The sequence below is a fragment of the Rhyacophila brunnea genome, unplaced genomic scaffold (genome assembly GCF_057557595.1).
Source record: "Rhyacophila brunnea isolate RB1 unplaced genomic scaffold, BYU_Rbru_1.0 scaffold_2, whole genome shotgun sequence".
Lineage (NCBI taxonomy): Eukaryota > Metazoa > Arthropoda > Insecta > Trichoptera > Rhyacophilidae > Rhyacophila > Rhyacophila brunnea.
The window spans coordinates 6,170,269-6,194,561 of NW_028232859.1; the positions used below are offsets into that span (position 1 = coordinate 6,170,269).

At 33.2% G+C, this 24,293-nt stretch overlaps 1 protein-coding gene across 1 annotated transcript; it reads right to left on the reverse strand.

The window, feature by feature from the left end:
* Positions 1 to 69: 69 nt before the first annotated feature.
* On the reverse strand, positions 70 to 24,057 carry LOC147071757 (nose resistant to fluoxetine protein 6-like). The gene is made up of 8 exons (XM_085946395.1): positions 23,620 to 24,057; positions 22,385 to 22,620; positions 22,092 to 22,285; positions 21,226 to 21,380; positions 19,684 to 19,861; positions 15,172 to 15,327; positions 12,140 to 12,217; positions 70 to 85 (listed from the first exon to the last, which is right to left on the reverse strand). The coding sequence occupies exons 1-8, from the start codon at positions 23,873 to 23,875 to the stop codon at positions 70 to 72; spliced, it is 1,269 nt and encodes a 422-aa protein (XP_085802521.1). The 5' UTR covers positions 23,876 to 24,057.
* Between the last annotated feature and the right edge of the window lie 236 nt (positions 24,058 to 24,293).

Below are 24,293 nucleotides of genomic sequence, written 5' to 3' on the forward strand. Positions count from 1 at the left end.
AAGCCAGAGGTATACAGTACCTCGTGAGTGGCTTAGATGCTATGTAGATGCTACGTACAGAGCGCAGGTCTAGACCGATTCTCGTCTAATTAAATTAATTAAAATATTGATTAATTATTATCTAGCTTAATTTCGTGGATCGAATTATGTCAACATTATACTCTAATTATGGGTACAGATTTATATACTAATGTCGGTTTACAATTACACACGCTGACAATACCTAATCATCGCAATTATACAATATTAGATCTATTTATCTTAATTACATTATTATATCTACTCGAAGTCCAATACAGTATTATGCTAATTTAATATTTATATACCTATCAATTATTTATTTAACATGGTAAAATATCTATTACTAACATTATATATCTATCGCTACCATCTTAATTAGGACACATAATCTTCGTACTGCATCTTATTAATTGAATTTTAATTACTACCTTATTATTACTCCGTCGTTATTTACATTCTTACCACCACTCTTCATGGTCCTTATGACCGACTTATCTCATCTACAGTTCACCTTGAGGAGCAGTGGGACCTGCTGGGGCAACTGTAGGACTTCCTCATACATCATATATGGCTTGTCTTCGTCGAGGGTCGCAAGCTTATTACTTTATAACCGGTGGTACATTGACTATTTTGATCAGATCGAGCGATTGGATGGTACCACTCCTTATGGGAGCGTCCTCTCAGGAGCACACTAAACGTGTTCGTGTCAGGTTCTTAACCTATGGGTCGCGACCAAAAATTAGGTCGATTGACACATTTAGTGGGTCGCAAAATATTCTCTCATCATTCTTGAGATACTGGTTAAATTTGTGGTAAATGGCTTGCACGAATATTTCGTCAATATTAATAAACTAGAAGTTTTATCCACGATTTAAAAACTGATACTACAGTTTTACCAAAAGCGTTGAGTATTTATAATTGTAAAAAAAATGTAAAAAAAAAATTAATAAGCAATATTCGTTAATGAAGCAATGAATGCAGGTACTACTGCTCTTTGAAATAACATACTTATGCGAGTTTAGAGTTTTCAGCTCTAACTATTATAATGAAAACTAAATTTGAGCAGACCGAACCCTAAATAACACGGTTACGTCATGTAGTTGTACGTATGCATTTCATCGCGGGACACTTCTTCGTGACATGTAACACAATATGTTTCACGTACAACTACTCACGAAGAAGTGTCCTGCGGTGAACTGTAGTATACGTACAAATTTACGGACATGAAATAATACCAAATAAGGTGTAGCCTGTTTAATATAACATCAAGATTTGATAGATACTCAAATCTTATCCAATGCCAAGGTTCACATTAATAAGATTTAATGTAGTTACCAACCCCGAAGTTAACACCCACGTAGGGTGCACGGCTTAAGCGTCGGCCTATCACGTCGTGGGTCACAGGTTTGAATCCTGGGTCTAGCAAATACACATATTGTTTTTCAATGTGTGTCTGGAATGAGAGTATGGACCTAATAGGTTGAGCAAGTGGCTGACATCCATTTCTCGTAAAAACAAAATCTGTTTAGGCTCATATGATGTTATTAGGATCGGACAAGGTCGAATAATAATATAGTTACCAATACTGTATTTCGCCGAATTAATTAAATTTTTATTTGTGTGTGTCATTTTATTCATATTGTCTTTGGTCGCAAAACCAAAACTTTTGGAAAGCATCAGCTTGAAGCTTGAATTATCAAACAACTAAATTTACAATATTAATACTATCGACCGAAGGTACTTGATGGAATTTGAATTTAGTAGGTATCATGTACCTACCTACATAAGAATATTAATTAATATTATATGTTTAACTAATAAATTTTAAAGACTGATATCATAGATAAGCATATCTCATTCATTAGTTAACTCCATTAATTCCAAATACGTTACAATTATTGTTCCCAGAATGTACGATTTTACACCTCTTGAGTGTAGTATTTTATTAATAAGTAATGATCTATTATTAGGTTTTGACAATAATTTATATGCTTATCGAGTGTATTAATATTGATAAGGAAGGGGATTTTTTACACTTCAACTGTTCATAATTTCTTTGTTATATATTTTTTTATTGACTTAATAGGTAGGTGATAAAGTTTTTACCTACTTTATTGTATTGATTTGTTATATAATTTAGAGTTAATTGTTTTCGTTGTCAGTGTATATTTGCCTTTTGGTGAGTGTACACAGTGCCTGAAAATGCCGAAAGGCGAAACCCGGGTCGCAAAAAACGACTCAAATGGAATAGTACAAAACTTAAATCCATTAGAAAATAAATTTGACATAGTTATATCATACCACAGAAAATATATAATACCTAACTGTCGACTGGTGCATAAAAGGGTTGACCAAGTATTTCGTGTCAGCCTTGGGCTGACTAGACATCTTTCACCCGCTTAGACGCCTCTCCCTGACCATAATAATCAATCGACAGACACGTCTCACCGACGCATTACCAGTCTGGCGACAGTATATACCTGCTTATTTTGTGAGTATATGGAAAACTATCCTTGCTATCGATCAAACGGTTCCATGACAAAACAGAACAGTGAAAAAACAGAACAACGATAAATATAACTATGACATTTCAGGAAAAATATAAATTTAATATTGAAATCTCTATTATGTTGATAGCTTTTAATAGGACAGATTTTCAATACGCCATAATAAATCAAATTATATACCTAACTTCTGCATTAATAATCGCTAGAAAGCCTCAAATAAACGGGACTTTACCGGCAAGCTTAGGATATCGCATCTTAATCAATATAATATGTTCAAAATGATTGGGTGACTAGCTACAACGAAATAATGACCTAAACTATTTTTTTTCGACCATGTCCGATCCTAATAGGATCATATGGGCCTCCACAGAGTAGAGGTTTGTATTAACAGGTTTTGTTTTTTACGAGAAATGGATGTCAGCCACTTGCTCAACCTAAATAGATTCCACAAAAATTAATGTTTCATTTTTGTTCTGTTTTGTTTCTGTTCTGTTTTGTCATTTTCTGTTTTATCATGTTCTATTTTGTCATGTTCTGTTTTGTCCGCTTACCCGATCAAACACACCTTGAAAAAAAAAACAAAGGGTTTTTTTCCAGACGCATAATTCAAACCCACAATATCAAAAACGGGCGCCTTACCACTACAAACAATTTAATTCTTATTTCATTATCTACGAGTACCTAGTCATTTTAATAATATTTAATTTATTTGATATTGGCGAATAAAAATTATGATGAGAAATGGTATCTATTTTCTATTCAACTAATGCCTACTTATACAACGACCTCGTAACTGTTGGGTGATGTTATGGACTCGTGAAAAAAATGGTTCAAGAAATTATAAAGAATATTATTATATCTTTTATTATTTATATAGTTTTTAATTATTTAATTATTTAAACAGGAAAATTAATTAAAAGTAATATGACATTGACCATTAATTTTTTAATTTATAAACAGTTATTAAATTAAGTTATAATATTAAATAAATTAAATTTTCTAAACGGTCTATTTTCAATGGCATTCATTTTACTTTCACTTCTTCATCATTCACATTTTTATCCAGCCGTTTTCTTCCTGAACTAGTACAAAGCCTCACCAACTGCACCATGGGCTGTTCGATAAATATGGATAAAATGAATGCGGCAATACAGGAAATAAAAAAGAATGATAGTCCAAGTAAAATCTGAAAAAGATGAACAAATAATTTTTGATAACATTATTTAAAAAAAAAAAAAAAAATCAACAAATACCTAGGCGTACCTGGACAGTGCGGGTAGATAATATTATATGTATATACGTATGTTTATTCTAAAATGTATTACATACATACCTACTCAGTCTCATGTGCCATTGATATAAATTATGTATCGCCTTCAAAACCAGCGCATCTATTCTATACACAAGACTGCTTTCGGCCGCTACGGCAGGTATCTAGGGTGGGTTTGTATTGAAGTATTAGCACTTCTTGTAACAATTACAATAAGTTAACCGTCTAAACACTGTCTATCTCGCTCTAAAATTTACCATAGCCAAAAGAGGTGCTGTTACAGTGCTGCCAGCTAAAATTTACAAAAATCAGTAGATTTAGTGATTTTTTCTTCAAAATATCAGTAGATTGACAAAAATGTATGAAATTCAACGACTGTGTTTGGTGAAAGCGTGCATATTGACATAATCTCACAAGTGTCTTTTAAAAAATCATGTAAAAAGTAACTTTTATTCATCACAAATATCATAATTTCTTCTTTTTCTGACCAAAATTTCAGTAGATCTACTGAAATTTCAGTAGACATGGCAACACTGTAAGCTGTTAAAACATAGCATAACACATGTCGTAGCGGCCGAAAGCAGTCTTGTGTATAGAATAGATGCGCAGCTATATGTTTTATGTAAAAGTAAACACTTTCAAAATGGTTTTCCAGAGGACGTATAATATGGTTGCAAAGAAAAGTTCTCGCAATAGATAGACTGAATTCGTTTCATCACATATTACAATAATCAATGTTAGTTATTAGTATGTGTGTATGTTTGCATTAAAAACACGAATATTATGATTATTTTTTAAATATTTTTCCCGTACTCAGTTAATTAAAACGCAACCTTTATGTTTTATTACGTACAGAAATGGTTTTACGGGCCACCCTTGTGGTCATGTCTCTATAATATATTATGAGCAATAATGAATAGATAATATTTATTAAATATAATAAGGTTGTAAGTATAAGTTTAGATTTCGAATGCTTACCATGGTTATGATATCAACTTCCCATGAGCTGTCAGTCAGAGTCGATACTATTTTAATAATTATCGGATTTATCAAATATGCACAGTACGATATATTGGATAACGGCACCCAGCATTTTAAAGACAATACCTTTTGAAGATAACCTGCAATTATAAAATACTGTCATCGATAATAAGGTCTAGGATTCATAATATTTGGTTGAAAATCGATAATTACCTGTGTTATAAAACAGATGACTCGATTTATAGAAAGAACTGTTTTGTATGAGAAATTTAAAACTTGTTTAAGATTTGCTAACATTTGCTACCTCATCAACTCAGAGTTTCAAAGATTTTGACTAATCCACAGTGATCATCCATAGAACATTGAGGTTAGTGGGTAACCAAACCAAACCACACAGCACCCGCAACACACCCGGTATTAATCGAGCGTATCACGGGACCCTACATTGTGAAGTATTAGCATTTTTTATGACTGGAAATGTCGCCGCAGCAGATACCCAAGACTGAGGTCAACACGCACTCAAGTGTGCGTTAACTGAGTTTACAGAGATTTTCTAATGAAACGTACCCATGGGAGAAACGAGCACGATGTGCTAACCAAAATAAATGATTATAATTAATAAATATATAGTACAAAAAAATAAGCTAAAACAATACGGATATACAAAGCTGTGTGAAGAGATCTTCACGTCCGCAATAAGATGCTGCAAATTGTATCAACTCAACAAAATTGACCTTTGTGGCGACCAGATTGGATGGCCCGATGGGCCCAACAACAGGTTGGACCGACTTAAGGGTCTGTTTTCTTCCGGAGAACGTGGTTTGTATCCTGTAATTCTCCGTCACATGGACATGTTGGTCGGGTGACAAGCCCAATCTCGAAGAACTTGGCAGCGAATCTAACGTGGCCAGTTAATAATTGACTGGTGTGTAGTGGTCAGGAGTCAAACCGTTAAATATTTCGAAAGAATAATATGTGCTTGACCTTGATAGAGGAATTTCAGGCATCCTATTATCACTGCCAGGTCTTCAACGCCGTACCAAGCAATGTTTAATGCAATTTTCGTTTACGTGACCCACTTTAATGCACATGTAGGTATTATATGAAGGCTTCCAAAATGTTGAACAGATTTACTTACCTCCATTATTAGTGGTACAAGCAATTAAAAGCCAAGCAATACCAAGAGCCCACACATTTCTGCTTAGTGCCGTGTACACAATACCGTATGAGAAGCTAACATCTCTGTTTCCTAGCGCATATATTGGTACTAAATAAAACAACACTGCGACTGCCCACAATAGCCAGACTGAAAACTGAAAATCGAAATATCACATTATTATGATTATAATTACAAGATAAAAAGAACTTTTTATATACAACGTTTTTAAATTCTCTGTTCAATCATATAAACGTTGATAGAAATAATACTGAAATGTCATTTTGACATTCATATTGATTTCCATAGTAACGCACGTATATATTAATAATTTAGTTGCTAGGACCATCCGCTTAGCAACCAATAATGGTGTCGAAATAACTTTTCATAAAAAAAATCGTTGATCTTTCTTACATAATGCTTGCTAAAAAATACTTGTCTTTGTGTACAATTTCCAAATACGAACAATTTCTATTGGATTTTATTTATACATAATATTAATTGTATGAATTTATATTGCTATATCAATTGACTCTTTAAATTTCAATCGTTTCCATTGGGTTTAAAATAATATTTTATTGTAATAACTCTGGCTGAGGTCCCACAAAAGTTGATTTTAAGCCCGTGCCCTCTCCTGACATATGTGTTAAGAAACATTGCTCAAGATACTTTCATCAAATTATCAAAAATAACATCCCAATCAAGAAGAAAAACAATGTCGTGTGGTACTCACCTTATCGACAGAGAGCTTTCCGTTCAATGAATACAGCAAATATCCTGCAGCGACTCCAATTATATATGGTCCGATCCTCACCATAGGCGGCAAGTACAATGTCTCTATGGTATTATACCCAATGTCTATGCTGAAAAATATATTTTCTGTAAGTGTCTCAAGATTCCAGATGGTCAGCACGAATCTATATATATACTACATAAATAGGAGGTTTGATAGTTTTGACAGAGAACAAGACATACTCCGAGTGACACCCAGCGAGAGAAAGCTATGCAAAAATCACTCGGCTTAATTGCTGCGTACTAGATGAAATCGCATCTGCACATATTTAAAGTTAAATTGTTTCAATACAACGCTCTGTTTGTCAAGTAGCTACTTAAATTCGAATACTTAAGTATTGTTTGATATAGCTACTGCAAGTGAACGTCGACCTCCACCAGTTGTTCTTGAGACAAGATTCCTGATGAAACATTTTGAAACAGTGTTGATGTCCGTTATTTGAAATGATATACTGCAAAATATTATTGAAATATGATTATGAAATATATTCTTAACAAAACTTAGCAGCAATTATATGACAGTCTGTTAGCACAATTTATAAATAGGTTATATTTCTAAATATCTACCTATTGCATAGTATTTTATTTTTTGTTCATTTCTTGTTTATAGATCCTAAGCACTGTGTTTATTGTACCTTATGGATAAGGTGCTGTTTTCCATTCCATAGGGATGTTTACACTCCGGTCTTCGAAAAAAGTGTCCGGAGTAAGGGATTTTTACTATTTCGATGTTTATTCCAGCACTTATGTATTTGATTTAGAAAAGCTATGTTTGTCACTCGCGCATGGCTAATATGGTTTATGTCTAGTAACAGAACTGCACCAAGGTTGCTTTTTTCGTTTTGTTAAAAATTTCGTTTAGTGTATTATTTAAAAATAGTACTTGATTTACAACACTTACTATGGTAGATAATCTATAGTGTAAGCAGCGTATGCTATATATATAGATGATGCTGTGAAAATTCCCCCGAATATTCCAGCAGCTAATTTAAAATGGCTGAAATAATAAAGACAACTTGTTGACTGTTAATTATTTGCCTGTCACTACCGGATTTAAAAAATTGTTAAGGAGTCAAGGGTCATTCAGTATGAAAACGTTATTCACAAAAATACATAAAATATGTAAAAAATATATGACTATAATTTATCAATCAACGGTAGGATATAAAGTAGGTAGTATTGAAAAATATTCTTGGAGTTAAGAGTTTGATAGTCTAAAATCCCGTTGACGAATCTAAGCTACTATAATTAGAAATAGAAAATTAACGTTTTAGATCATCGCTCGAGTAAATTTGTTGTTTATGATATTAATCAAAATCGAACAAAATTCGAGATTTATGAGAAAAATTAAGGCAAATATTGCGGTACAAAATAAGATAGAAATATTTTAATTTATTCAATTTGGTCTAGCAGTATCTCGGGCTCAATGACGCTCAATGACGATAATTAATAGTAAAACACAACGATCCAGTGAAAAGAATAGATTAAGCTTTAGGAGGTCTTCACCTAGCATTGAAGTGAAACAGAATGATGATGATATCAAGAATCAAATAGGATTATTTGCTTTTTTTGAGCAATTGAAAACGTCGGAAACGAGAAGATAACTACGTGCAAAAATTACGTGTAAACTTTTACGCGTAAACAATTATTGTCACGGTAATTTAAAATATTCACTATGGCTGCCATACAGGCTGGCGGCATGAGGCAGGCATACAGGCTGGCGCGTACAGGCGCTATAATAGATAATAATGTGATCTTTTGAGAGACAATAGTGATTATCTAAACTACTTTATGCTTATTAATGAAAATACTTACGATGTTGACAATAGGAGAATGGTGGTGCTGAGTACAAAGAATAGCATGTCATTACTGAGATACCAACTCCACATCATGCAAATTTCAGATCTCGGATAAAAACTATTTATGAACAGCAAATTTCTCCACCAGTATTTGGAGCAGTTGTTTCGGTAATCATCCGTTTGCCAAAATACTGTGAGACGATATCTCCAGATGGCGTCTATGTACGTGATGCATAACGCTGCCAAGTAAGCTGGGATCAATCTGGAAGATATTTTTTATGGTTGATGGTAACCAGAGGGTGATATTGAATAAAATGAGAGTTAATGACTAGGTATGCTTTTTAAAAGCATATTAATATGAGCACTGTATATACTATATAATAATATGTATAATTATTGTAATTGCATTGAGTATAAATATTCATATTGTCTACTTCTTCTTCTTCCACCCTGTCATGTCCCAGCATTGGGGCATAGGGCAAGCACAAGTTAGCGCCACTTCCCTCGGTCCATCGCCAACTCCTGCGCCTCCCGCCATGTCAGACCTGCAGCACGTAGGTCGCTTTTGTAGCACCGCTGCAGGGTGATGGAGGGCCGGCCACGGCGACGGAACCCTTGAGGCTGTGCCACAAGGGTACGAAGTGCCGCACTCTTTGGCGGCATCCGGAATACGTGTCCCAGCCACGTAAATCGTCTCTTCATGATAACTTCAATCACCGAAGGCTGTTGTGTCTGCTCACTAACTCGGGTGTTTGTAACGCGGTCGTACCAATGTACCCCTAAGATTCGGCGGAGACATCGATTTTCAAAGCTCAAAAGCCGAGACTCTTGAAGGTTAGTAAGATGCCATGTCTCACAGCCATACAGGAGCACAGATAGTTAAAAAACGACATTTGGTCCTCACAGAATACAGCCTTGACCTCCATGCGATTCCAAGTTGGTTGAACGCAAAGCCCGCCACACCCATGCGGATTCCAAGCTCACTAGAAATACCACCATCATCGGCAATCGTGGCACCCAAGTATTTGAATCTGGACACCAGCTCGACGGGCAGACCGGAAACCCTCAGAGTGTCGGCGTTGATGCATGCAGTAGTGCACATGGATTTGGTCTTAGCGGCATTCAGATGAAGACCCACACGTTTCGAGTTCGCAGCGAACCTGTTCACGGTTACCTCCAACCTTTCGATCGTCGAGTCAAACACGACTGCATCGTCTGCATACTCCAAGTCGCACAGTCTTTCTTCGCATAGATCGGTTGTGTCATCATGGTGTAGGCGTATCCCACTGTCGGGGCAAACCGTCTTACGCATTATGAAATCCATCATGTTGATAAAAAGAAAGGGCGCAAGTACACATCTTTGCTTGACTCCTGACGTGATTTCAAAGAGGTCAGAGGATGTTCCGGCTGCTCTCACGCAACATTCTGTATTGGTTCTTCTGATTCATATTGTAATTAACTATTTTTTTTATTCAACGAATAATTCACAAGATTTAAGAATGTAACATTCTAACTATTGAACATACATAATTTTGAAAACACTTCTGAGAATTACTAATTAAAAAAATATTAGCAAGGTCAAGTAAGTTACAACAAAAAATTGTGGAGTGAACCGTGACGTCGGTTAGTAATTAAAGTAATACCTACTTTGATTTAAAATACAAACCCGATCGCCAATAGTAGCTCAATTTTGAAAGAGCTTCAGTGAGTATTAAAAGTCATTATGTAAATGTATGCCATATGCCAAGTATGACTCCTTTGGCATAGTGGTCTATGTGCGTGGGCGCGATACCCGAGAGATGCAGGTTCGATGTCTTACTTTTTTCAAAAAGATTTTTCTATTGGTTATAATAAAATATTTTTTTCTCAGAAGTGTTTTCAAAATTATGTATATTCATATTGTAGTTTGAATTTCAGATATTAAATGGAAACCTTTCTATATTAATATGTACTGTATTGCAATGCGGCAAAAATAGAATCTCTGAGAATAACTAAACTAATTTTCAAAAATTGAATCTGAAGAACAGGCTCTGATGGTGATATTTAAAATGAAAATAAATGGCGGAGACTCCAAACTAGTTGAAAGAGACTACATAGTATATTATCGTATACTTACTTACTGGTAAAAGAAGAATGGCGAATACTCGATTGCAAACGCTCATTTAACATTTAATGTTTACTTTGACTTGAAATCATTTAACTAGCTACTAGAATTTAATTACTACTAAAAAGGAATGAACACAAGAAGAATTATTAATATTTACGTGCAATAAAACAGTGAAATCTCGATTGTGACCGCCTTTCCACGCATTCAGCAAGGGACACAAAAACTATTATATCTCTAAAGAAAATCCACAAAATAATATATCAGATTACACGGATACGGGCGAGACGGAAGCATTCACCGAATAGACTTTTGTATAGTTTTGGTTTAGGTTATATTATACATATTTATTTTTCGCGCGTTTTGTAAACCTCCAGTACAGGCCAGTAGCAGCGTTGTTTTACTGCGCAAAGGGTACGGCTGTTCAGACTTTTTGAAATATTTTATAGTCCTAATTTTTGACCCTGGCGCACGCTGGAAGACGCCACCATCTTGGAAAAATGGCGCTGAAAATTGTTTTTTTTTCACTATATCTCTTCACTAATAAGTCTAACGATGGCGTGCGTCAAGGTCGTTAACACGTATTTTTTAATTAGGACCACAAACTATAAAACGTAATTGTATAGTTGTAACTAAACAACTGAGAAACAACATTCAATTTCAAATTCAATCAAATCAATCAAAAAAAGTACCTATGGCTATCTCAGCACTTTTTTCAGTGTACTATCCCTTCCTTCCTTCAAAGGGTAGGTATTTTTCGCTAACAATAAATCGTCGCCGATTTTCTACAAACACATATCTCAATTTTTGTCAGTTTTGAGTTGTTTGATGTAAAGAATTCAGAATTTGAATACGCACATATTTCACTAACACGTATTTCAAAACATACTTTACAACATAATATATTTAAGCAATAACAAAAACTCGTATCACAATAAAAGACTTTTATAAATATTATAAACTCGTATCTTGAGTTACGTGTTTGTAAGTAAACAGAATACTGAACTCCGACAGATGATTGTACTAAAGCTCTTTCTCATAAGTCAAGATACGTGTTTGCTGCAGTAATATTCACAGTAAAGTTGCAACGTATTCTCGTATCTCCGAAAATATGACTGATCGTTCTAAAGCATAGTGCGATAAATTGGAGAAACATAACATTTTTTTCATGAAAAAATGTGTCACTATACTAAATGGATATTTCACAGAAGAAAATTTATTTCTAAAATAAAAACTGAGAGAATAAAGTTGTTATTTGCCTCTCCTGAAAAGTTGTGTTTTTTGAGATACGTGTTTGTAGAAAATTACAAATGAAATATTATACTGCTTTTATAGCCATCGTATATATATTTATATGACGTTTACTGACTGATACAATTTTAATGCTTATTATCTTGTTATTTATACATAAGAGTGCGTTTCTCACATTCGATGCAATACGGATTTATCATTGTAAAATTGTCATACCTTATCAATCTTTTGAGTGTCAATGCGCAAAGCCATGCTAACTTTTGATAATATCCCCGAGGTCGTCCAGAATTTTCTTTTTTAGTTGCCATAAAAAATAAATATGATAACAAAAACCCACTGAAAAATAAAATTTTACATTATAAATAATCCATTTTTTAATAATGAACAAAATAATGGAACAAGTTTTTTATATTATTTTTTTAATTTTTTATAGTATTTATAGTAATTGTAATTAAGTAAAAAAAAAATGGAAAATTTAATGAACCGAAGCTTTCGATAATTTTACTATAATATTAACCTAGTTATCTAGTGTATTTTATAAAAATAAGACGTGTGTTCGATTTTTTGTTATGTAGCATATTTAAATCTAACAGTCCACGAGAACGTTTTCAACGGCGTTCCGGTTCGCATCGGTCCATTTTGAGTCCTGTAAACATTATATTATCATCATAAGTTTTCGTTATTGATTTCGCTATTGAAATTTTGTTTTAGCGTCTATATACTTAAACAAAAATGTAAATTAATCTAAGCAATTTCAAAATAACACCTTCAATTTTATTGTGTGTCAGTAGATAAGATTAAATGTGTGAAATTATTTAAAGTAAATGACGCAATCATATTATAATATCGGCAGAAATAAAGGGTGTTTTTTTAGAGGTATAGAACTTTGAAATGGAATAAAACAAAGATGACTTTTTATATTGATATGAAATTTACTTTATTCGAAAGATGCTCTTCTGGCATTATAATTTAAATATGACTTCTGGCATATGACCGCCACGGCTGGCTCGGACGTAGTCTAATCTGGAGGTCCAATTTTCGATGACTTTTTCCAACATTTGTGGCCGTATATCGGCAATAACGCGGCGAATGTTGTCCTCCAAGTGGTCAATCGTTTCGGGCTTATCGGCGTAGACTAGAGACTTCACATATCCCCACAGAAAATAGTTAAGCGGCGTTAAATCGCACGATCTTGGAGGCCATTTCACGGGTCCGAAACGTGAAACTATGCGGTTACCAAAAGTTTCCTTCAATAAATCAATTGTGGCACGAGCTGTGTGAGATGTTGCGCCGTCTTGTTGAAACCACAGCTCCTGCACATCATGGTTGTTCAATTGATGAACGAAAAAGTCAGTAATCATGGCTCTATAGCGGTCACCATTGACTATAACGTTCTGGCCAGCATCGTTTTTAAAGAAATACGGACCAATTATTCCACCAGCCCATAAAGCACACCAAACAGTCAATTTTTCTGGACGTAACGTTGTCTCAACATACACTTGAGGATTATCATCACTCCAAATACGGCAGTTTTGTTTATTGACGTATCCATTCAACCAAAAGTGAGCTTCATCGCTAAACAAAATTCGCTTATGAAAATCGGGATCAACGGCAATCTATTTTTAAAATAAATTTTCACAATTTGGAAGCGTTGTTCAGGCGTCCTATTCATGTTGAAATGCCAAACCAAACTAAAGATAAATCACTTAACAGCTGACAAAATGGCCGCCAATTAAAAATGTACTGCCAGCTTAAAGTTCTATACCTCTAAAAAAAGCACACTTTACATGTGGGCCTAACTCAAATACTGTCATAGCGCCTTGGACTAATAAAGATCTGATATTATAATTTGTAAAATGTGCAAATAATGTTTTCTCTTTTTTCTTAATTGGTCTTCGATAACCACTCGCTTAAACGCTGATTTGTATTCTCTTCTGTCTCAGGGTTCACACTTTTAACGTATTTGGTGATCGTCGCAACAAAAAAATGAATCGATAAGTAAAAAGTTCATTTTTACATTAAATAAGATATATTATAGTAGGATTAGTAGGTACAATATTTAGAGCGGGGGGCCTTTGTGTAGTAGATTGAAATAAATCTTGAGAAATTTCAAATATTTCGTAGTCTTTCAATTCTATGTGTATATTAATTATTAATTATTTCACAATAAACTAGGATTGATTTTAATTTTGATTTTAACGAAATAATGAAAGTGCATTTCCAATAAAAAGGCAACAAAAATATCTTGATTAGTAACATTGAGTGCTTAGTTGTATTAAATGTATTTATCAAAATGTCCAGTAAATGTTTATTCTATAAAAATAATGAGGATTTAAAGACAAGTTTTTTTATATAGTAAATCTAATGTTCGCACTGCTAAGCAATCGCCATTTCGCTAATTGCTCTTCTTACTTACAGAGCTTGTCCATGTGCTCCAATCAAATGAGCAAGTGCGTACGTAAGAGACCTAATAATTAGTATGCTGATATTCAAAGGTTAACATTGAAAGAGTTTATGATATACACTTATATATGTATTTATAATTATAAAAAAAGCTATATGTAGATAATTAAAAAAACCATATTACTAATACTGCTAATTAATATCCGTATAGTATTAACGAATGACTGAATATTATAAAAAACAGTATTGCATATTATTTAATATTATTGCGAAATATCGGCAAAGGCAGATGTGACAATTATGTGATTTTGTAGACATAGATATTAAATATACGATGGCTGAGCGGCTAACACGTCAGCATATATAATGTCGTGCGTCCCAGAGTATGGAACCAGTAGGTTGAGCAAGTGGCTAATAGCCATTTCTCCTAAAACAACAATCTGTTAATATAAATCTCTACTCTGTGGAGGCCCATATTATGATCCTATTAGGATCGGACATGGTCAAAAGAAAATAAATATATATACATACATACAGTCTGGTGTTAGTCAATGTATTCTAAGCCGGCTAATCGATCGTTTTCCGCACGTTTTGTGCTACACCAAGAATGGAGTGTGTGAGTGAAAGGCAAGAGCATTCAAGAAGGGTGGAAATCCAGTAACGATTTGCGAACGCTGCTCTTAGTAGTACGATATATTTTTAATAGGCATTTGTACATTTTTGCGTTGTCATAAATGGCACTCATGGATATCCTGGAACTACTAGCGAATCGCATGCAATTTTGACTGATGTTCATATGCATGCCGTGAAGTTGTGTTAGCGAATTATAATAATCATATCAGATGAGGGAAATTAATAAAAGAAAAATCATCATATAGAGTACTCACCTAATAGTGAAAAAAGTATCTACACTAAAATGTGCGTTGCCGAAAAATTGAAGCACTTTCGAATCCGCAATATAATACAATCGTACTCTGTTATTGATCTCATCGTTCATAAATAATACACTATGAGAACATAAAATATGAAATGTCGAGATGAACCTAAAACAAATAATTAGTGATACATTATTATAGTATAGTTTTGTTTTTGGTTTGTTTACATTGCATATTAGATTCACAATAACGTTTATGTTGATATCTGCGTCAATAAATCAAACGTGAATTCAAGAAACAGGCATTTGTATAGAATAGGTACAAAAATATAACAGCATCTCGCGTGATGTCTAGAATCTATAATACTAGTGGCGTAGCTACCTATCTCATGATAAAAATAAAACTATGACATAAGATATGATAAGAATTACTCTTTTATAATATTATTTTTTTAGTTAAGTACGTAGGTATCTATTTGAGTAGGTGCATTATGTTGCCCTTTGGTGTTAGTTGCAGGAATTTTGTTATAATTTGGTAATATTTAAAAGTATTTTGGTAAAACTCAATTACTGTATGACTGTTTTAAACTGTTTCGAGCGCCATTTTTAAATCTTTTGACGAATAGATTACGTCATCTGAGTCAGAGAAAATCACCTTTGGATAAGGAAACCTAAATCTGCCATCGACAGTAAAGTTGTTAATCAATTTTCTACGTTATAATATTATATAATTCAAGGTTCACAATAAACATCGAATAAATATAAATAAAATGGACACCCACGATGGCCGCGCGGCTTAAGCATCGTGGGTCCCAGGTTCGAATCCTGGGTCTGGCGAGTACACATTTTTTCAATTTGTGTATGAGTCAGAGTATGGACCCTATTAGGTTGAGCAAGTGGCTGACGTCCATTTCTTGTAAAAACAAAATCTGTTAAATACAAACCTCCATATTGTGGTGGCCCATATGATCTTATTATAATCGGACATGGTTGGGGGGAAATATAACTCGCACAGAAAAACAGAATTGGAAGTAAAGCTAAAAAATACTCTAAACATTGACTTTGGACAAAAAAAAAATGGGTCGAAGAGCCGATTAGATCGAATAATTTTTTGGAATGAAGAGCTTAACGGCCCACGTGGTCGTCGTAGGTCAAAATTGAGTTTTTATCGTATTTTCAAACCATGATCCTGGACACTCCTTAAACGTTGTAGATAATCTATTTATATAATTTTGAAGCCTTATTATCCTTTATAGTTATTATAAACATTTGATGACTGCATAAAGTATTTTTGTTACATAAAATAGTATTCTTTTAAACCTCTCGCTCTAATGTTTTAGAATATAGTCATATTTCGGTACATAACTGTGCAGTGGTGTTAAGATTTTTTACATTTATTAATTTTTAAACGCATTTATAAAACCATTAGTATAATTTATTACGAGATAATTTTTGTAAAATATTCACGATAAAAAATTATATTGATAATCTCTGTGATCCAAAATTTGACAAGAATTAGGCATTTTAATATTCAAAAAATCGGCAAGATTAACACATTCGAAGACAATTCTAAAGATATTTATTATAAGCTATGTCTTTAACCATTCAATTGTGATAAACATTTTATGAATAATGATTGCTTTATAATAATTATTGACCTAAGAATAAGGTAGTTTTTTTTTGAAATACGCCATTTCTTTTGACATTTCCCAGTAGTTAAGCTACAACATACGGCCGTAGCCATAAATTGACAAACTATAATTGAAGTAGGGAGTAAAATGATATTGACGCGCGTGTTTGAACATGTACCGTTTAAAAAAAAATAAAAAAAAATTCGGTTAGGTACATGTTCAAACACGCGCGTTAACATAATTTTACTCCCTACTTTAATTATAGTTTGTTAATTTATGGCTACGGCCGTATGTTGTAGCTTAACCACTGGGGAATGCCAAAAGAAATGGCGTATTTCAAAAAAACACTACCTTATTCTTAGGTCAATAATTATTATAAAGCAATCATTATTCATAAGATGTTTATCACACTTGAATGGTCAAAAACATAGCTTATAATAAATATCTTTAGAATTATCTTCAAATGTGTTAATCTTGCCGATTTTTTGAATAATAAAATGCCTAATTCTTGTCAAATTTGGGATCACAGAGATTATCAATATAATTTTTTATCGTGAATATTTTACAAAAATTACCTCCTAATAAATTATACTAATGGTTTTATAAATGCGTTTAAAAATTAATAAATGTAAAAAATCTTAACACCACTGCACAGTTATGTACCGAAATATGACTATATTCAAAAACATTAGAGCGAGAGGTTTAAAAGAATACTATTTTATGTAACAAAAATACTTTATGCAGTCATCAAATGTTTAAAAAAACTATAAAAGATAATAAGGCTTCAAAATTATATAAATAGATTATCTACAACGTTTAAGGAGTGTCCAGGATCATGGTTTGAAAATACAATAAAAACTCAATTTTGACCTTCGACGAGCATGTCCCCCCTTCAGACGTCTTTTCTAGGGCACTGGCGTGATTTTCGCATCGGGGCCCAATATTTCTAGATACACTTCTGTATAAGACACTCACCGCGGTATGCATATATTTTCAAACCCCGTTGAAGGTAATCAATGGATGATCGGCTTATTATCTTAATCAACTGATTATGTGACGTCATTCATAATTCAAAATGGCCGCTTGTCAGTCCTGTCACTTATAGCTAAAATGGATTCGCTACCTCAAACGTTTTTTGTCACGAGTGTTTAGAGCCTTGTTGATTTCGTGGATGCTGCAGATTTGCGGATAGAAATAGATAGAAGGTCTCGACTGCCAAAGAGATATATAAGAGATATGGAAAATCCATACTCTAGATAGGTACGGGGCAGTTAAATTTCAGCAAAAGTTTCGGTTCATGAAGAGACTTTGCAGATAACGAGAAATCAAATCAATAACAATGTTATGATATTATATATCCAAAATCCTCAGTAGGTCCTGATGGTATCCCCCTTTGGATCTTAAAGGGCTGTCATAAGTTGTTAACTGACCGTCTACTATATTTATTTAATCTCAGCCTAAGTACTTCTGTCTTCCCAGATTGTTGGAGCCTAACCCGTGTTCGACCTGTGCACAAAAAAGGCTCGCGCTCTGAACTAATAAATTTTAGCCCGGTCGCTGTTCTATCTGCACCAACTAAATTATTTGAGTCTATTTTGCATAGGTATATTTATAAACATGTAGACGGTCAACTGACTGACGCTCAGCATGGATTTAGATCAGCTCGATCAACAGTTACAAACCTTCTGACGTATACTGAGTACATATCTCATTCGCTGAACGTAAATTGTCAAGTGGACGCAATTTATACAGAAAGATATGTCAAAGGCTTTTGATCGGGTAGATCATGATATTCTCATAAACAAATTAAGTGCAGTAGGTGAATCTATAAATTTTATCAACTTTTTCAAATCTTACTTTTCGCATCGCTGTCAATATGAGGAGTATGCGGGATGTAGATCTGACGTCTTTCAAACTTATTCAGGTGTTCCCCGAGGATCAAATCTTGGCCCAATTATGTTCCTTATATTCATTAATGACATTGTCAATGTTATAAATGGAATCCAGTTTTTACTCTTTGCAGACGATTTAAAATTATATGCGTCAATTCGCAGTGAATTAGATTGACACATATTACAAAATAATCTCAATTCAATTGAAATTTGGGCGATAAAAAATAAACTCGAATTTAATACTGACAAATGTGTGTATTTGGTTTTCAAAATCAAGATCTCCAATTATATTCAACTATAATATGTTAAATAGATTACTGAAGCGTCAATCAGAAATTAAAGATCTTGGCATAACGACATAATGCATATGACGTCACACCAGTGACGTCGCTAAACAACGGATTACAATTGCGTTCATGCATGCAAATTGGCAGTAATTAGCTTGAAGGTAATTTGACGTTATATGCATACCGCGGTCATACAACAGTTTATTTTATATGCTAGCAGTTTTTATGAGAAAAGTTTTACGAAGAACCTCTAATTAACCCATTAAGTATTATATAAAAAGTGACATTGTCCTAGAAAAGTTGTGTAGTTTTAATTTTTGAAATGTTATATATTTTCCTTAATATAAAATCGAAGTTTTCGATCATGGAGCATTTCCACTTGCACCATAACCTTGAAAAAAATGACACAAAAACCGGCTTCTTGAAAATATTTCTTCTTATATATCTTATTAGGTATTATAAAAAATCGATTACCTTTACGAAGTTTTATGAACATTTGCAACTCTTGTATTTACTCTTGGATTGTCCCCTAATGCCTTGTTTTCATGTGGCGATTTTTGTCGTTCAATTGTATGATGAATGAGAGTTGAAAGTCAATTGATGTGTATATATATATATATATTCATATTTCAACAAATTCGATTAACTTTTAAGTTGAATTGAACGAAGTTGAAATAAAATAAAACCTAAATAATAGTTAAAAAATACTCCGCACCTCAATCCATGAATTGATTGAAATTCAATTTTATTCGCATTACCGCCGACAATTTCTTTTACATTTGTTTGTAAACTAAAACAATGAAGTAACTTCCCCCAGATCAGTTGTCTTTCATTATCTTTATGCAGTTTATTATAAGGCTTCTTTTGGTTTATTAATGTAACATCATCATAATCTATAACACATGTAAAATCATATTTAATCAGATATTTGAATTATTATGTTGTGTAATTGTTTTTATTTAACCGTTTTTTATGATTTTCGTGCTATTTTATTCAGTTGTTATATATTTTATATCAATTGTAATAAAAATACAATAAGTTTAATAAATATAATAATTGTATTTTTGCTTGGATTTGGTTAGTTTTTAGGTAAGGTATACCAAGTTTAAAATATCAGAGTTATTAAGAACCGATTCAATCCAATTTAACATTTTCCAAATGCCCACAGGCACTAGCGATGGGTGGAGGTAGGCTGTTAAGATCGGACATATATAGATCACATTAAACTTTGTCAATAATACATATTTGTTTTCATTGAACTAAAACTATAATATACAGATTTTTGCATCCACGAAGAAAGTTTTTTTGGAAAGCTTGAAGTTTATTCAGAATTAAAATGTTGATATCTTTTCCTTTAAGGAAAAGATTCAATTCATTTACTTTGTCAAAAAAAATCCACCAAATATGAAGCAAAACACATCGATTTTTCATCACTAAAGTCGAAAGAATGATCTAATTTTTTGTCATGAAGAAAGAAGCAAAGTTTGTTACTAAGTTCTACAATTCTTATTCATATCGGATAAAGTATTTTGATCGTGTAAAAAATTGATTTTGACTAATTGTATCGGGTATCTTCCAGTGATGACGATTTTTGTTTTTTCAAATACTGAAATATTTTGCGGCTCCCTGGCAGGCGCCACCTAGTTTGAGAAGTACTGATCTAGACTACATAATCTTTATATTATCAGTGAAAAATAGAAGATGAACTCTTAAGATATCTATTATATTATGCATGATGAATATCATCATAGAATGGGGACAATATGTCTTGAAGGAATCAAATGCATTATGGAATAAATTTGAATGACAATAATACATTTTCATTGTCGGTTCGATTCCATTATTCACATAATAATTGTTTGTATACATACTAAACCGTTTGTGCGGTTATTTTATATTCCCTTTTGATATTAGTTGCAGAGATTTTGTTATGGTTTGGATAATATTATTTTATACTCTGTTTATGATTTAATAGTTGAAAGACTGGTTTAAACTGTTTTGAGGACACCTTTTAAATATTCTGATGAATCGATTTCGTCAAATTTGATAAACTAAATCGCCGCTGCCTTGGAAGCTTGTATAATGGGAGAGAAAATGGGGCTTGGAAATATAGACTGCGATTGTTGGACTGTACAGAAAAATACACACCATCCCTCTGACTGAGGCGTATTACGTATTAGTATTGTTTATGTATTATTAAAAACTTTATAATAATTTGACTTAAATAGTTATTTTATATCTAAAGAAACCAACGTACTTTTTTCATTCGCAAATGTCGTATCATTTTCGTTTTTTGTTGACTTTTCCATCGTGTTGAAATCTGCGTCGTTCACGGCTGGTAGAGATTCGTAGATTAATGCATCATATACTGTACCCAGTAAGCACAACAATACAAAAGCTGCAAGAATGCCACTAAAAATGGGATAAAAATTAATTAAAACTTATTAGATTGATAATATTTTACATTGCCTTCCCAAAATTGGCCAACCTAATAAATGGATTATTACAAAGTCTACAGCTATTTTGTACATAAAATATATGAGGCCGTTACATTCCATCACGGAACTCAGAAATAATCAGTTCTGTGCATTCCATATTACACCAGTGTAGAATAAAGCTATGTATATACACGAATAATAAGAATGAAGTTTTATCTGTGATTTCGATAAGTGTCTTCAATATTTCCATGAAACTTATGAACAAAACATAGTTTTTTTTATTCTATTCTCAATCTCTACCTGTGTCTTTTGTTATAACTTAAGAAAAACTGGACCAATTATTAATGAATCTTGGATCGCATATATACTACATTCAAATAATTTTGTTCGTACCAATTACATAGAATCATCTCGCTTTTTCAAAAGGTTGCAGAGTTACAAGATCTTCTCGAATATTTTAAATTGTTGTAGAGAGAACCGTAGGGTGGTTACCGAAAATGACGCGATACCCATTAGTAAAAACATTTATTTAGTTTTTTGCACCCTAGCATACATAGGTACACCACCCCTGACCTTTAGTACCCATTTTAGCATTGCAGTGAAAATCGTGAATATTGAACTCTATTACAATAATATTTTATTTTCATCGGTCACAGAAGCATAAATAATATGTTAAAATACTCACGCAGTGATTATAAACTTTTTTGAATACAGCCAGGAATAATCATCAGAAAGTTTTTTGACTCCTTCCATTTTTAAAGTCATGTTGTAAATTGACTGGTGATGAAAGATGCCAGAATGAAAATACTCCTGGAGAAGACTTGCTACTTCTGACTCTTGGCACGATGTAGGGATACATAATCCTAGAGTGATTCTTGTCTGTCAATATTGGAATGATTATTTAAACTACATATATCTATTTTAAATTTAATTAAAGTAATTAGAAAGACACCAATAGCCTTAAAATGATTATCTAACCTCATTCGCGCAATGTATGAAGATCTGCATGGCGGAGTTGTGATGAAAATAGGCAGCATAGTAGTCCACTGGGTATGGTGGAATGGCATCAGGCGTTTCTTTGGTGATAGGTCCCAGCGAGGCACTCACAACGACCTCTTTTGTTGAAACAGATGCGGCGCATTGTTTTTTGGATCCTGTCCAGAAAGTGTTGCCCCAATACATACCAGGAGCTGGTACACCAGATGCATCCAGCACTATAAAGTATAATTATTTGGTTAGATAGTTCACTCAGTATAATAATAATTGACTTTTTTGTTTACTGTAAAATTTCGTATTAAATTACCTATGCAAATAATGAAAGATCTATTTAGGTGACTTGACCAGGAAAATAAAGGAATCCTCTTTAATATTGCAGAAACTTGTGTATTTCAGATGGCACTGGTGTTGGAAAAGACCAAAAAAGCCTACAGGATAGTGGACAGGAGCTTGCCAATAAAAGCCGCAAAATAAGTTTTAAAAATTTACGAACCGGAGCGCTTGTTAATTTTTAAGGTTTTTTCGACATTTTCGTTATTTACCTACCTTGGATGTACACAATGTATTAACAGCTTTTCACACGACGCGTAATTCTGTTGAAAATTTAATCAGGCATTGATATAACAAACTTTGTTTTTATGAGGAACACCATACAAAAAAATAATATCCGAAGGCCGAAAACTGATAGACGGAATTGAATAGATACTCAAATATTATCAAAAGTCTTTATAGCAAAACAATACAAAATCTTATTATCGCTTGTATAAAAAGTGGTTTAAACATACTATTTATGTATCTGTCCAACAAGTAGCCAATCGGAACGGTGTTTTAATTTTTCCACGAGACGGACCGGTTGCCTCGAGGATTTTACGAACTGGAACTGTGCTCCGCTTGATGTTACAGAATTTCACTCAGTGAACGAATAACCATTGGACTAAAAATAACCCCATAGAGCTGTACCCAAGGGAAACTAAACGACCTCAAGGCCACCCTAAAATCCGCTGTATCGATGAACACATAGAATTTTGAAAGATCGTATTGCGATGAATATTTATATATGGAATGATCTACGGGGAGGGATTCATCCAGCAGCGGATCGCCACCGGCTGAAGGTAGAGAAGATAAATGAAAAATACCTATTGTGTGCTGAATAAAATTTTATTATTAAGTTATGTAATAAGTGATTAGTCACTAAAATGTTTAAGGTGTTTAATTACTTTTTATAGCCCATCTATCTAGATTCCGAACTCCTTTTTCCAAAGTAGCCAACTGCTTCTCACAAAGACTTCTTGGAGTCTCCCTATTGGCAGCAGTCAGTGCAAATCCATAGAAGATAGAATGAGTCTCCAAATCATATTTAACTTCAGAACTGCAGCAGTTTACGCATACAAGTAAAAATACAGAACAAACCCATGATATTGGCACTGAGGTCAACATTGCAACCGTTGTCTTGTTTATTAAAAAAAATATCATGCAATTCAGAACACTTGCATTGAACTTTTCAAATAATCATAAAATAATTAGGTACTCGTAAGTATGCACTATAATAATTATGTTAATCGTTGGTTTAAAATCGTTATTTTTATATTGTATATTAATTTATTTTCATGACTATCAATGTTTTCGGCAGCCACTCTTCAGTTCTTTATAAAAGTCTAAAACAATAATTATTACACGTTTTAATTTTGATTTTGACAAACATACTACCCATGATTAAGTGTAGTATGATGTATTATTAATAATAATTGTAATGTTATTATTATTAAGCCTGCTAACACCGAGAGATATTACTTTATTCGTTTCTATTTTGGCGGTAACTGTTTAACAATAATTACTGAATATACAATTTGACGCGATTCTTGAAATGCTTTCAAGACAGCCACCCCTGGTT